General features: G+C 36.4%; 1 protein-coding gene across 1 annotated transcript; it reads right to left on the minus strand.

Moving 5' to 3' along the window:
• Positions 1 to 5,157: 5,157 nt before the first annotated feature.
• Positions 5,158 to 6,237, minus strand: LOC111748968 (olfactory receptor 4A16-like). Its single transcript, XM_064289159.1, has one exon. The coding sequence runs from the start codon at positions 6,178 to 6,180 to the stop codon at positions 5,182 to 5,184; it is 999 nt and encodes a 332-aa protein (XP_064145229.1). The 5' UTR covers positions 6,181 to 6,237; the 3' UTR covers positions 5,158 to 5,181.
• Between the last annotated feature and the right edge of the window lie 11,142 nt (positions 6,238 to 17,379).

Raw genomic sequence — 17,379 nt, forward strand, 5'->3', positions numbered from 1 at the left:
AAGTCCTGGCCCGGACGGCTTCACTGCAGAGTTCTACCAAATTTTCAGAAAAGAGTTAACACCACTACTACTAAAGGTATTCCAAAGCATAGAAAATGACGGAATACTACCCAACTCATTCTATGAAGCCACCATCTCCCTGATACCAAAACCAGGTAAAGACATTACAAAAAAAGAAAATTATAGACCTATATCCCTCATGAACATTGATGCAAAAATCCTCAACAAAATTCTAGCCAATAGAATCCAACAACACATCAAAAAAATAATTCACCCTGATCAAGTGGGATTTATACCAGGTATGCAAGGCTGGTTTAATCTCAGAAAAACCATTAATGGAATCCATCACATAAATAAAACAAAAGACAAAAACCACATGATCTTATCAATTGATGCAGAAAAGGCATTTGACAAAGTCCAACACCCATTCATGATAAAAACTCTTACCAAAATAGGAATTGAAGGAAAATTCCTCAACATAATAAAGGGCATCTATGCAAAGCCAACAGCCAATATCACTCTAAATGGAGAGAACCTGAAAGCATTTCCCTTGAGAACGGGAACCAGACAAGGATGCCCTTTATCACCACTCTTATTCAACATCGTGTTGGAAGTCTTAGCCAGGGCAATCAGGCTAGACAAAGAAATAAAAGGTATCCGGATTGGCAAGGAAGAAGTAAAGTTATCACTATTTGCAGATGACATGATTATATACACAGAAAACCCTAAGGAATCCTCCAGAAAACTACTGAAACTAATAGAAGAGTTTGGCAGAGTCTCAGGTTATAAAATAAACATACAAAAATCACTTGGATTCCTCTACATCAACAAAAAGAACACCGAAGAGGAAATAACCAAATCAATACCATTCACAGTAGTCCCCAAGAAGATAAGATACTTAGGAATAAATCTTACCAAGGATGTAAAAGACCTATACAAAGAAAACTACAAAGCTCTACTACAAGAAATTCAAACGGACATACTTAAGTGGAAAAACATACCTTGCTCATGGATAGGAAGACTTAACATAGTAAAAATGTCTATTCTACCAAAAGCCATCTATACATTTAACGCACTTCCGATGCAAATTCCAATGTCATATTTTAAGGGGATAGAGAAACAAATCACCAATTTCATATGGAAGGGAAAGAAGCCCCGGATAAGCAAAGCACTACTGAAAAAGAAGAAGAAAGTGGGAGGCCTCACCTTACCTGACTTCAGAACCTATTATACAGCCACAGTAGTCAAAACAGCCTGGTATTGGTACAACAACAGACACATAGACCAATGGAACAGAATTGAGAACCCAGACATAGATCCATCCACGTATGAGCAGCTGATATTTGACAAAGGACCAGTGTCAATTAACTGGGGAAAAGAAAGCCTTTTTAACAAATGGTGCTGGCATAACTGGATATCCATTTGCAAAAAAATGAAACAGGACCCATACCTCACACCATGCACAAAAACTAACTCCAAGTGGATCAAAGACCTAAACATAAAGACTAAAACGATAAAGATCATGGAAGAAAAAATTGGGACAACCCTAGGAGCCCTAATACAAGGTATAAACAGAATACAAAACATTACCAAAAATGATGAAGAGAAACCCGATAACTGGGAGCTCCTAAAAATCAAACACCTATGCTCATCTAAAGACTTCTCCAAAAGAGTAAAAAGACCACCTACAGACTGGGAAAGAATTTTCAGCTATGACATCTCCGACCAGCGCCTGATCTCTAAAATCTACATGATTCTGTCAAAACTCAACCACAAAAAGACAAACAACCCAATCAAGAAGTGGGCAAAGGATATGAACACACATTTCTCTAAAGAAGATATTCAGGCAGCCAACAGATACATGAGAAAATGCTCTCGATCATTAGCCATTAGAGAAATGCAAATTAAAACTACGATGAGATTCCATCTCACACCAGCAAGGCTGGCATTAATCCAAAAAACACAAAATAATAAATGTTGGAGAGGCTGCGGAGAGATTGGAACTCTCATACACTGCTGGTGGGAATGTAAAATGGTACAACCACTTTGGAAATCTATCTGGCGTTATCTTAAACAGTTAGAAATAGAACTACCATACAACCCAGAAATCCCACTCCTAGGAATATACCCTAGAGATACAAGAGCCTTCATACAAACAGATATATGCACACCCATGTTTATTGCAGCTCTGTTTACAATAGCAAAAAGTTGGAAGCAACCAAGGTGTCCATCAACGGATGAATGGTTAAATAAATTGTGGTATATTCACACAATGGAATACTACGCATCGATAAAGAACAGTGACGAATCTCTGAAACATTTCATAACATGGAGGAACCTGGAAGGCATTATGCTGAGCGAAATTAGTCAGAGGCAAAAGGACAAATATTGTATAAGACCACTATTATAAGATCTTGAGAAACAGTAAACCTGAGAAGAACACATACTTTTGTGGTTACGAGGGGGGGAGGGAGGGAGGGTGGGAGAGGGTTTTTTTATTGATTAATCAGTAGATAAGAACTGCTTTAGGTGAAGGGAAAGACAACACTCAATACATGGAAGGTCAGCTCAATTGGACTGGACCAAAAGCAAAGAAGTTTCTGGGATAAAATGAATGCTTCAAAGGTCAGCGGAGCAAGCGCGGGGGTCTGGGGAGCATGGTTTGCGGGGACTTCTAAGTCAATTGGCAAAATAATTCTATTATGAAATCATTCTGCATCCCACTTTGAAATGTGGCGTCTGGGGTCTTAAATGCTAACAAGCAGCCATCTAAGATGCAGCAATTGGTCTCAACCCACCTGGAGCAAAGGAAAATGAAGAACACCAAGGTCACACGACAACTAGGAGCCCAAGAGACAGAAAGGGCCACATGAACCAGCGACTACATCATCCTGAGACCAGAAGAACTAGTTGGTGCCCGGCCACAATTGATGACTGCCCTGACAGGGAGCTCAGCAGAGGACCCCTGAGGGAGCAGGAGATCAGTGGGATGCAGACCCCAAATTCTCGTAAGAAGACCAAACTTAATGGTCTGACTGAGACTGGAGGAATCCCGGCGGCCATGCTCCCCAGACCTTCAGTTGACACAGGACAGGAACCATCCCCGAAGACAACTCATCAGAAATGAAAGGGACTGGTCAGCGGGTGGGAGAGAGATGCTGATGAAGAGTGAGCTAATTATATCAGGTGGACACTTGAGATTGTGTTGGCAACTCTTGTCTGGAGGGGGGATGGGAGGATAGAGAGAGAGGGAAGCCGGCAAAATTGTCAAGAAAGGAGAGACTGAAAGGGCTGACTCAAGACGGGGAGAGTAAGTGGGAGTAGGGAGTGAGATGTATGTAAACTTATATGTGACAGACTGATTGGATTTGTAAACGTTCACTTGAAGCTTAATAAAAGTTATTATAAAAAAAAAAAAAAAAAAAAAAGGTAATACACCCCTACCAAGTGAGAGTCATACCAGGTATGCAAGGTTGGTTCAACATTAGAAAATCAATCAACATAATCTATCATATAAATAGAACAAAAGAAAAAGAATCACATAACACAATAGACATTTGATAAAGCTCAACACTTATTCCTGATAAAAACTCTCAATAAAATAGGAATAGTAGAGAAATTCCTCAACATAATAAAGGACATCTATGCAAAACCAAAAGCCAACATCATTCTCAGTGGAGAGAGGCTGAAAGCATTCCCCCTTAGAACATGAACAAGACAAGGAGGCCCTTTATTGCCACTCCTATAAAAAATTTTTTTTTTTTTATTTAACATTGTGCTGGAAGTCCTAGCTAGAGGAACAAGGCAAGAAAAAGAAATAACGGCATCCAAATTGAAAAGAAATTGGCAAAACTATCCCTATTCGCAGATGATATGATCCTACACATAGACAATACCAAATTGTCCATAAGGAAACTACTGGAATAGGAAAATCTAAACAATATACATTAAGGATACATACATACATAATTAAACTATTTTTAATCGTGATTAAAAACTTAGGATTGGTATTACTTCTGAGAAGAGGTGGAGAAATGTCTTCAGAGAAGTGAAATCAGGTAGTTTCAATGATATTGATAATATACTAGGTAAGAGGCTACAAGATTTATAAATAATTGCATATGTTGCTGGATATACATGAAAAATTATACACTAAAATTTAAAAATAAGAAAAGTTCTAAAATCTTTCTTTTAGTTAAAAAAGTAAAATCTTGTTAAGAGTAGATTGTGTTCCATATGACATTAAGAAAATTTTTTCTGTTTTCCGGTTTGGGGATGTGTCTGGATGGGCTGTAGACTGAGAAAAACTTATTTTTTTTTACATGAAAATGAAAAAACCAAAACTTTATTTTTACCAAAACAAATCATTACTAAGTGTTTACATTAAAACATATTTAAATTTAATACAACTTTTAGAGAACATGCTGCTTATGTAAAATAACACATTTCTTTTCATAAATTCAATTTCATGGAGATAAAATCAGAACCTCTATCTAATCTTTTAAGAATTGCAAAAATGCACATAATTGCTAATGAGGAAAACATTGTTTATAACTTGGATTAATGCTATTTTCAAACCCACGTGAGCATACTATCTGTCCTCTAATCAAGAGCTAGAATGAGTTTTCTTCATCAACCACATCCTATCTACCAAAATTGCTCACCGATGGTGTTTCAAACCAAACACAATATCATGTCCCACTAAAATATGCAAAATTATAAATGCATAGACATTGCCCAGAGGAACAGAAGTAATCTTAAACACAAAGTGCATACTGGAGCTTAAAAAAAACTGTTGTGCTGATAGAATAATGAACAGTAAAACTTTAAAACCTTACTTTTGGCCTCAGAAATTTGTTCTAAGTATTGGCCTAATTGTATTCTCATTAATTTGAATAATACAAAATTTCCCAAAGTAGCTTGTTTTTACACATTTTAAAAGGAAAAAAAAAATTCTTCTAAGTCTTGTTTCAGCATGTACTGAGAAAAATAAAATTACAATGTGAGCTTAGTTTTACTTTTATTTATAAAATAAAAAATACGATTGCTCTTCATCCAGCCTCCAGAATGCCTCTATTAGTGTAACTGTAATGTCAAAGAATAATTCATTCTACATTTTGGATGCCTTTCTATCAGTAAAGAGAAGCATTCCTAGAGAATCCATTGAATTGACTTAATCGTTCATTGAGATAATTTTTGCCTGTTTCTTGCTTTAGAATTAGCAATAACATTTTCAGCGTGGATGCAAATTCTTATTCTACATGTGGTTAACTTCCTACTCCAGATTTTTTCCACAGCATTTTTCATCTCAGAATTTCTCAGGGTGTATATCAGAGGATTCAACATGGGAGTGATAACTGTATAAACCACAGTTATAGATTTGTCAATGGGAAAGTTGGAAACAGGTCTAACATACATGAAAATACAGGGAACAAAGAAGAGGACAACCACTGTGATATGGGAGCTGCAGGTAGACAGGGCTTTGTGCCTCCCCGCCTGACTGTGAGTCTTCAGGGAGTTTAGGATGGCCGAACAGGAGATTAGTAGAAGGATAAAAATTATCATACAGATGGCTCCACCATTGGCAACCACAATGAGGCCAATAAAATAGGTGTCAGTGCAAGCAAGTTCCAATAATGGGTACGTGTCACAGCCAAAGTGATTAATGACATTGGAGCCACAGAAGGGGAGGCTGTACACAAAGAGAAGTTGAACCACAGAGTGAAAAAAATCTCCAACCCAGGCCGCCACCAGTAACAGAATGCAAAACCGTCGATTCATGATGGTCAAGTAGTGCAGTGGCTTACAGATGGCCACATAGCGGTCATAGGCCATTGCCACCAGAAGAAAGACCTCAGCACCACTAAATAAGTGTTCTATAAAGAGCTGGCCCACGCAAGCTGGGAAGGAAATAGTCTTTTTATCACGGAGTAAGTCTAGAATCATTTTGGGGGAAATGGCAGTGGAATAAACAGCATCCATGAGTGACAGATAGGCAAGGAAGAAGTACATGGGAGAGCCAAGGGAGGGGCTGACAATAACAGTCATGACAATAAGCAGGTTGCCCACCATTGTCACAATGTAGATGAGCAGAAACATGACAAATAACACTTTTTGGCCTTCAGGATCCTGAGTGAGTCCCAGGAGAACAAATTCTGTTACATTGTTAGTGTATCCCATTTACTCTTCTATAAGACCTGCTTCAGAGATGAGAGCTCAGAAAAACAAGACCTGTAATGAAATCAAGGACATCACTGTGAATATATGCATTAGGTCATGGAGCTCTTCTTCACTATTAATCTTGTACAGTGGCTTATTCACAATAAACATTTAGAAATATCTACTGAGGTTCTCTTTCAAAGATCCCAGTATGTCTTCACTTAAGAATTCTACTTATTCTCAGATGACTGGATTGGGCCTATGATTACGAGGTTCTATCTCTAAATCTTAGTGGACCTTCTGTAGAGAAAATCAGTCAGAGGTGCAACAGCCTTTCATTCATTTAATACTCCTTTTTTAAAACATGACAGTGCTTGGCACAGAGATCAGCAATAACAAAGAGGGAAAGGATTTCTGCTCTCAAGAAACATTCTCTAATGATGAAGATAAGCTCTAAACAAATAAATTGACATAGAATCAGTACTTAGAGTTGGTAATATTTGTGGTGAGTCCCTTTACAATATGATCTATACAGCACCAAAAATAACCCCTTTTCAGGAATATCTCACTAAATATTATGATATTCCACTCTTAGAAGTTTGGTCCTTTCTGCCTCAAATGTTTTTCTGTCTTTATGAATCTCTCATTAAATTTGAAGGGGCTGGAATTTGAAATGTATCAGATAACTACAAAATTATTTAGGATATTATTCCCTGTACCAATTATTGGGCCATAGATTAAATGTCTCTTCTTAAGGATCCACAGTGCCTTCCATTTTCACTTTGGTTATCCCACAACTCCTAACACACTTCTGTACACTATTGACATACAGTCAGTATCTTGAGTTGGTTGTATTTGTGGTGAGTACCCTTGCAATATACTCTATATTTTCAGCAAACATTTTTGAACTGAAGTTAACTGACATATAACAACTAACAACTAGTACCTTAGTAGCCAGCATTTTTCAAATCCATTGCATGTGAGCTGGGTAGCCATGGGGGAGAAAATAGATGCTGTAAAGAGAGGTAGAGGACAACGGAAGAGGGTTTAATATATAATACTTCTTAGGCACTGAGAGTGGTTAGAATTAGAACTTCAATATCCAGATTCCGAAAAGGAACATACTCAAAGGAAAAATCCAAACTCAGTGTAAGAAGGTATGAGTTTTATTTATTTTCTATATTTAGCCACAAATCAGTCTCAATTTACTCATTGAAAAATAAAGATTCAAACTAGATGATCTTAATATCCTTTCTAGTCCAACTGTCTATGGTACTATCAGTGAAACCCCATCTTATTTTATTCTGCTGGATGTTTCTATTTATATATTTGTAACTAAACAACAATCTCCAAGCTCATCAATGTTACTTTAAAAAATGCTAGTCGGTGTTGGAATTGGATCATTCAAGTGACCAAATAATGGTTAGCTTTCTCACTCAGTGTGCGCCTGTTTAAGGCCCAGGACACCCTTGGAAAGAGCGCACAGCACAGTGACGAATAATGCGTACTCTGGGGCAACACTGTCTGTGTTTGAATTCCACCTTCACTGCTTACTATCTCTGTGACCTTGTGCAACTTCGTAAACCTCTTTGTGCCTCAGTTTCAGAATTTGTAAAATGGGAAACCAGTAGTACATATCTCTGAAATTTGTGTGTGTGTGTGTTTTTATATGTAAAGTGCCTAGAGCACTGCTGGATCCTGATAAAGAATCAATAAACAATCGCTTTTTATTATTGTCCTTGAATGTTCTCTATGGACATTTCATCAGAATAAATCTTCTGGATCTTTTTCACATTAGGAATAAGCATACTACTTATAAAAATAATATTATATACCTGTAACTCACAGACACACATTTTTGGACATAGGATAAAACTGTACATTATAAGAACTATCTATTTTGTTGTATTTGTGTCATAATATCTACCTGTCATGGTATGTACATTGATGAATGTTAAGCAGAAAAAAGGAAAAACTTGTACCCATGGATCAGATGGAGACCTAAAGAGTAGAAAATGAAAGAAAAGAAGACTCAAAACAGAGAAATTATATTTAAAAAATTAATATACACAGGAAATGGGGATATTAATGTGTTAAGTGGGGATAGCTTTCTTAAGAAATCTTCAGAAAGACTTCTAGTGAAAGAGTGCTGGAAGGTCAATCTCTGAGGCTTCCTGAATTTACTCAGGAGGCTTTCTGGGAAGCCATTACAAATAAACACAGAGCCCATCCTAGAAAATAAAGAATAAAAAAGGAAAGGAAATGAAAGGAAGGGGAAAAGGGAGACAAGAAAGAGTAAAACAAACAACAAAAAAAAGAAGAGCAGAGGAGAGAAGATAGGAGGGGAGGAGAGAAGGAAAGAGAAAGGAAGGGAAGGAAAAGAAGAAAAAGAAAAGAAAATTCAAAGGAAAAAAAAGAACATTGATCCCTCCGAGGACCTAGCACTTCTGGTTAAAGACAAACTCAGATAAGGCAGAACAGTACATATACAGATACAAACACAATCTCTAGGATTATTCATTCTTGCAGAAAATTGCCAAATTACTACTCCTCAAATGTAGACAAGCTGATTTCATTTATATTGATTTGGTTGAGGGGAAGAACATGTGCAGAAGAATTCTGAGCTTTCTTTTAGAAACCAGCTGTAACGAGCACTCTGCATGTCTGGGTGATTCAGGAGTTCTATCATTTTTGAAGCTATAGATTAATAAAGGCACAGCTATTGAAGAACATAATGGTAAAGATAGTTTATATCTAATTGTTTTTTAACTACTTATTTTCTGCAAGGTCTAGTGCCCTTAATGTTATTAATAATCAATGCTGGATTTCACTGAAATAAATATTCTGTTGCCCAGCTAAATTATTTCCATGTAAAACAATCAGTATGTGAAGTATCCACTATAATTTCACTCCTCACAGATTTGATACTATAAAGACTAAAATAATTACTAGGCTGTCAACTTAAACCACTAAGTTTACACCTTTCTAGAAAAAAAAACCATTTAACTTATTTTTATAAGGACATGGCTTTTTACAAATATTAATTAAAATGCCATAGTAACAAAAATAACCTCTATAGTACATTACAATTACAGATTTATAAGTCTCTCTAAGCGGCAGTAGGCAAGGTACTTCCTGTTCACCAGTTTCTTTTAGTATAAATTTAAAAAAAAACATATATATATCATTATGGTTGTTGTCAAAATTTTGTATATATACAAAAAGATATACATATGTATATATAATATATACATACATATATATAAGGTTGTTGTCATCATTTAAAACATTCACACTTAAAAGCACATATCAAACTTCCAGACATACCAGATATTTTTTTACACCCTGACACACTTGATATAATACGTAGTTGTAAATTTTCTAGTTCAAATATGGAGCCTTGGAGGTGCAGTGGTTAAGAGTATGGCTGTTAACCAAAAGGTCGGCCTTTTGATTCCACCAGCTGCTCTTTGGAAACTCTATGGGGCAGCTCTACTCTGTCCTTCAGGGTCGCTATGAGTTAAAATCCACTTGACAACAATGGGTTTGGTTTTTTTATTTACCTCAAATATATCTAAATTAATTATAAATCTTTATTAACATATCGCATATCTTACGAACCAAGGTTACAAACCTACTGACTTCCTTGTAATGCACAGCATGCTTCTTTTGTTATCTGGCAAACGGACAGTAAATGTCTATCTGATAAAATACTAAAGCGAAATAGACTGTGTAGGTTCTGGTTAATTTCTGTGTTTCTCTTGCTTAATTTTACCAATTAGCAATAAACCTAAATAGATATTTTTAAGAAACTACCTCTATTTCTATATATATATAAAAAAAATACCATGTAATATTTTTAATGAGTGTCCTCCTTCAGATGTTTCAAAATCTCACCTCTTGGTTCTTGTCCTTGGTCCTGAAAATCAGGGCTTCTTTCATTGAGAGTAATTGTAGATACCTCATGCATTTATCTGAAATCACGGAACACATGGCAATGTGCATCTGATCAGTGGGCCCAGAAATAGTTCCAAGTGGTTACACTCTTCACACTTCCACACAAGCTGCCCATCATACCATTTTTTTTTCAGATAACTGTAGAAGTGTATATATAGATGTCTGGAAAATGAAGATATTTAAAAATAATAGTAAACAGTTTAACGTTCTCACCTGTTGGGAAAATGGGCTAGAAGAACAATGAGGATGCTATGTTTGCATGACTACGTAAAAACTAGGCAAATTAATGAAAATTAACCTGGCCAAGCTCGTTGTTTAGTGACACAAAGTAAAAATCACTGAAATTAGTTATTTGAATTTTTCTTTCTTAATCAATTATAATGAAGCAAACAAAAGTTTTTGACTGAGGATTTAGGGTCATACTCATGTCTCCCTCTTCATTAATTCTGTACCTAGCAAGGCAAAGGCTGGGATTTAGCTTCCTGGAAAAGCCAACAAAAGAGCTTCTCACAGATAGGAACAGAACTTTTCAGCAATTCAGTCATTCAAAAAGCGTATCAAAGACCATTTCTTTCCTCACTAGAATAATGCTCCTACATCTCTCCAACCGCACTCCAGAAAATCATGACCTTCCAGGAATTCCTACAAGCAATGAGAGACATGTATCAAGAGAAAATATCACAAAAAAACCATTTCCAGGACTAGATGCCAATTAAAGAGAGTCTCCAGCCTGGACAGGAATTTGAATTTTCGGAAATCTCTTGGGTCATTCTATCTGGAAATAATTCCTCCATTTATATGTGCAGACGTAGTGTGTGGTTTTTTACATCATCACTATTTTAAATGAAAGACAATGCAAGTTCATTATAAATTAGTTTATTAGAATATTTGGAACAAATTCAAATGAAATTTCCTCTCCTGGACAGTTTTCTTCCCTAGACATCCTAGAGGAAAAAGGCTTGAGTCTTGCTAAGAAAAAGTAGCAGATAAGCAAGTAATGAGAAAAGTCTGTAATGAGAAGAGAAAATTCTAAAATAAAGTGAATACTAAATTATGAATTTTATAGTAGTAAATCTTTAGATAAAATGTTGTTGTTGTTGTTAGGTGCCATTGAGTCGGTTCCGACTCATAGAAACCCAATGCACAACAGAACGAAACACCGCCTGATTCTGAGCTATCCCTACAATAATTGTTACACCTGAGCTCATTGTTGCAGCCACTGCGTCAATCCACCTCCTTGAGGGTCCTCCTCTTTTCCACTGACCCTGTACTCTGCCAAGCATGATGTTCTTCTCCAGGGACTGATTCCTCCTGACAACACCTCCAAAGTATGTAAGACGCAGTTTCACCATCCTTGCCTCTAAGGAGCATTCTGGCTGTACTTCTAAATCAGGTTTGTTCTTTCTTTTGGCAGTCCACGGTATATTCAATATTCTTCGTCAACACCACAATTCAAAGGCGTCAATTCTTCGGTCTTCCTTATTCATTGTCCAGCTTTCACATGCATATGATGTGATTGAAAATACCATGGCTTGGGCCAGGCCCACCTTAGTTTTCAAGGTGGCATCTTTGTTCTTCAACACTTTGAAGAGGTCCTTTGCAGCAGATTTGCCCAATGCAATGCGTCTTTTGATTTCTTGACTGCTGCTTCCATAGCTGTTGATTGCGGATCCAAGTAAAATGAAATCCTTGACAATTTCAATCTTTTCTCCATTTATCATGATGTTGCTCATAGGTCCACTTGTGAGGATTTTTGTTTTCTTTGTGCTGAGGTGCAATCCATACTGAAGGCTGTGTTCTTTGATCTTCACTAGTAAGTCCTTCAAGTCCTCTTCAGTTTCAGCAAGCGAGGTTGTGTTATCTGCATAACGCAGGTTGTCTATGAGTCTTCCTCCACTCCTCATGCCCCGTTCGTCTTCCTATAGTCCAGCTTCTCGTATTATTTGCTCAATATACAGATTGAATAGGCTTGAAGAAAGAATACAAGCCTGACTCACACCTTTCCTGACTTTAAACCAATCAGTATCCCCTTGTCCTGTCCGAACAACTGCTTCTTGATCTATGTAAAGGTTCCCCATGAGCACAATTAAGTGTTCTGGAATTCCCACTCTTTGCAGTGTTATCCATAGTTTGTTATGATCCACACAGTCGAATGCCTTTGTATAGTCAATAAAACACAGGTAAACATCCTTCTGGTATTCTCTGCTTTCAGCCAGGATCCATCTGACATCAGCAATGATATCCCTGGTTCCACATCCTCTTCTGAAACCGGCCTGAATTTCTGGCAGTTCCCTGTCGATATACTGCTGCAGCCATTTTTGAATGATCTTCAGCAAAATTTTGCTTGGGTGTGATATTAATGATATTGTTCTATAGTTTCCACATTTGGTTGGATCACCTTTCTTGGGAATAGGCATAAATATGGATCTCTTCCAGTCAGTTGGCCAGGAAGCTGTCTTCCATATTTCTTGGCATAGACAAGTGAGCACCTCAGGTGTTGCATCTGTCTGTTGAAACATCTCAATTGATATTCCATCAATTCCTGGAGCCTTGTTTTTCACCAATGTCTTCAGAGCAGCTTGGACTTCTTCCTTCAGTACCATTGGTTCCTGATCATATGCCACCTCTTGAAATGGTTGAACATTGATTAATTCTTTAGATAAAGTAGATAATATTTATTCCAAAGTGAAGGGAGAACAAGTCCCAGATTCTCATGCGTTACTATATTCCTAGGAGAGGAAGGCCTTACTCTGACTCTTAGAGGGATTATACCCAATAAATCTTATGGCTCAGAGGCAGAGAACATTGGGACTAGGTAAGTTACTGAAATTTACCTTCCAATTCTTGAAAAGGCAGATAATCACAGTTCTGCACTTCTGGATTGGAGCAGATGTTGTTGATCTAAGCCTGAATCTAGATCAGCTGGAACCATACTGATCTATTTCTCAAACATCATCAGCAATTGCTTTCATGAATAGTCACAACATGAAGATTTAACTCCCAATCTAAGAGTATGTGTCTTAATCACTTCATTCTTTGTTGGACCAAGACTCAACTTGACTAGGACTTCAAACTGGCACCTTAACTTTGAGTGAGCTAAATTTTACTTGCATGCATGGCTCCTTTACACAAAATTGATACACTTTATCAACTAACTCTGAAGTTTGCCATAACCTTGAAGTTTATAGTTACGATGACCAATTATTAAGTACATTTATAGTTCGAAAAGTTTTTAGTTGATTTTTTTGTCATTTGCAACCAAAAGCGTGCTAACTGAAACACCCTGATCTTAAATGCATATATGAATTTAGGTTAGTTTATGTGTATGAGTGTGTTTTTTGGGCAGTATCACTTGACTTTAATTTTACATTGTAGTCTCTGTTCTTATCAGCAACAGTTCGTTAATCTTCCAAAATTTTAATTGAATTTCCATGTTTTTCTGCTTCCAAATGAACTTTTAGAATTAGAGAAGTTTTTTTTAGGCATACTTATATGTAGAAAAAAGGTAAATATGTATTTACACTTTTCCCCAAGGATTGACTTAGAATATTATCACACTTTTGTGAAATAAAATTTAGACAGGATCATACTCAAAGTAAGTTAACTCATTACATTCTTCTGACAGTCCATGGTATTTTAAATATCCTTTGCTGACGCCACAATTCAGATGTACTAATTCTCCTTTTGTCTTCTTTTTTCTTTGTACACCTTTTGCATTAGAAGGCCATAATCCTAATGCTCAGATAGCTTTGGAAATGTCTGTTATACGAACATTTGTGCATGGAGACACTGGCAGAAGTCTAATACTGCCATCCAGTGATGAACACTAGGAGGCAGGATTCAATAGTTCCCTGATACACTGGTAACATGCATGCTATTTGAAAGACAGCTAGTGTAAGGTCATTGGAATTCATAGGGACACAAGGAAATGACATCATGAGTACCCTTTACATCATACTTGGTATCAGAGAGTCATTCCCTAAAAGACTGAACAGCATAACAAAACTCCTTAATAAAAACAAAATTGTACATACAGATACATAGCCAGGGATGTGGCTCAGGGGAAGTATACCATATTCATAAGCATAATTTTCAGAACAAACGAAACCTCTGTCAAGATTTCCATTTCTGTTTTTGAGTGATATGACTGTGATGCTCACTTTCTGAAAGAAAAACAAAATCCTTTGTTTTCCAAAGAGAGCTCTTAAATAAAAGGGTGTGGCATAGTGGTCAAAGAGCTCAGCTGCTAGCCAAAAAGTCAGCATTTTGAATCTACCAGCTGCTCCTTGGAAACTCTATGGGACAGTTCTGCTCTGTTCTACAGATTGGCTATGAGTCAGAGTAGAATCGATGGCAACAGATTTGGTTTCTTTTTTGGGGGGGACCAGGTATAAATAACATTAGAAATATTTGATTACTGAAATAGTGTGTTTTAATAGCAGAGAAATAAACCAAAAAAAGAAAAAGTAGAAGAAAAGATTTGATTCTTATAAAGATGTATAAAATGACATATTAACAGGAAAAATTTTTCAATTTCTACTTAATTAATAAGCTATGCTGGCAGAATATTTTACCAATTTGGAGAAAATAGGTTTAGATAGTCTCTTTCCAGAAATAAAAATAAATCCTAGATGGGCTGAAAACAGAATTATTTGAAAAGTTACTTACAAAACAAAACGAAAAAGATTAAAACGTATAGTCAATGAAAGGGAATAGAATTCCTCAAGTTTAAGTAAATGAAGAGTTCTAAAAGTAAAAAAAAATTTAAATAGAATGTATATAAAAAACCGTCATAATGATAATATGAAAAACATGGTATGCTAAACATTTCTAGCAAATATCAAAGAAAACCAGTACATATATTTAATACATGGAGAGTTCATCAGAATCCATCAGTAAAAATTCTGATTCCAATAGATTGAGAATTCAAAAATACAAATAATTTAAAAGTTTCTGGTGTGATTTCTATATCCCACACATTGCACAAGAAAGAGAGAGCACAACAATAATTAACTTTTCTACCTTCAGGTAACTTATAAATCAGTGAACATAAATAGATAACTAGAATTTTTATCTCATTGCTTGAGATAACTATGCAAATTTTAAAATTGACAAAAGTGAAGGATTTAGTTATGTTAACTCAGACCAACCAAATGTTTGACATTATTTGATGAATTGTGTTAGGCTTAGGAAGGGTTGAGTTGGTATAAGGAATAGCCGTGTAATAATACTGGACATAAATACCAGGATACAAAGTCATGCATACAGTGTACTTTGCCAGTGAAATGGACCCAATCCCCCATCGCATTAGACCATCATAACACAGGCCTAAATAGGGGAGGCAGGGACCACGAGTGTCTTTGACCACAAGTTTCCTACTATCAAAGGGTAGATAATATTTTAACCCTGTTTCAATAGAGAAATGTTCACAAAAATGTAATGAATGAGGCCTCTGTCAAATAAAACAATATATTCCAATCTCTTTATTACCTAATAACCTGCATTTCCCTAGGAAGAGATGTGAGGATGGAAATGGCATGAATGGTCAGCATCTTTGTTGACAATGAAATCACACAAAATAATCCAGTGCCAAGTTCTGGAGTGTACACGTGAAGCTCATTGATTATGGATTTTGCTAATTTTCTAAGTGAAAGTCAGCCTTTTGGAAACCTTGGTGTCATAGTGGTTAATAGCTAAAGCTGCTAACCAAAAGATGGGCAGTTAGATTCCACCAGGCACTCCTCGGAAACCCTATGGGGCAATTCTACTCTGTCCTACAGGCTCTCTATGAGTCGGAATCGGCAACAGGTTTGTTTCTTTTTTGTTGTTGTTGTTTAGGACCTTTTGGAAGACCATGAAACACTATGAGAAAGAAGGAGAAGGGATATTGAAAAATAACAAAGGCTCCATCAGGTATTTTAAATGATTTTGGAAGATGAATGCTTCATTTTTATGAAAATATAACACCAAACAAAGCTTCCCCACTTGAGGAGATGATTTCCCAATTTGGAAAACAAGCCAGATTGAGTCATTTTTCTGCTTATCTGCCTTGTTCATTCACATTCCTTTTGTATCTTTAGCCACCTTAGGATTAATTTAGAATTCTGAAGCATTCTTTCTATAAACCTTAACATGCTAACCAATATAAGCAAAACTACATATTTAAAAGATCTTTCAGATATAAAAATATAAAAGTTTAATGTAATGTGACCTATCTCTGTATGGGGTGGAGTGAAACATATTTTTATGTCATATTTAAAAATGTATTATTCTGAAATAGGCAATAACACTATTAATTGTAAAAAAAAAAAGGATTAGTTTTACTTAAGAAAGAGACATTAGAGAATCTTCTATCATCTAAAATAAATTTCTGGCATCAGCTGTAGCATAAGTCATCACATGCAACATAAATCTATTGACTCAACAGAACTATTCTACACCAAGAAAAAAAAGAAAATGTATATATTCCCAGGAAATGAAAATCTTAAAAATATATTTTCAACAAAAGAAATCATCGGAAGCATCCTAATAAATGTTTTACATCATGTACAATCATGATGACACGAGGAAATATTTACTACAGTTAAATAATTACACGCAGCTTCCCTGGAATTGACTGGATGGCAGTGGATTTCAGTGTTTTGTTTTGTTTTCCTGGTAGGGTGGTAGGGACAGTTTTTTTTTTTTTTTATTGAAAGTAGGTGATGCATTTGTTTAAGACCTCATTTTCTTTTTCTGGTCGAGAGCTTCTTCATGGTATTTTTCATCTCCGCATTTCTCAGAGTATAGATTAAGGGATTCAACATAGGGGTGAAACAGTGCAAAACACAGTCAAGAATTTACAGTCAAGTAAGGTGGAAGGAGGTTTCACATACAGGAAAACACAAGGGGCAAAGAAGAGGACTACCATGGTGATGTTGGAGCCACGGGTAGGTAAGGCTTTGCACCTTCCTTCCGGACTAAGGTTCTTCAGGGAGTGCATAATGACTCCATTAGAGATGAGTAACAGCATAAAAATGACCACACATATTTCCCCATCATTGGCAACCACAGTGAGACATAGATGTCAGTGCCGGCAAGTTATAATAAGGGGTACATGTCACAGCAGAAGTGGTCAATGACATTGGTAGTACAGGAAGGAAGATTGTAAACAAAGAGAAGATGAAGTACAGCATGCACAAACCTCCAACCCTGGTCATCGACAGCAACAGAACATGCACCTGTTGGTTCATGATGGTCATCTAATGCAAGGGTGTGCAGATA

Source organism: Loxodonta africana, chromosome 7 (assembly GCF_030014295.1).
Source record: "Loxodonta africana isolate mLoxAfr1 chromosome 7, mLoxAfr1.hap2, whole genome shotgun sequence".
NCBI classification, from domain to species: Eukaryota; Metazoa; Chordata; class Mammalia; order Proboscidea; family Elephantidae; genus Loxodonta; species Loxodonta africana.

Bases quoted from the DNA above. Each gene is read 5' to 3' on its own strand.
- LOC111748968 (XM_064289159.1), bottom strand. From the start codon at position 6,180: ATGGGATACACTAACAATGTAACAGAATTTGTTCTCCTGGGACTCACT.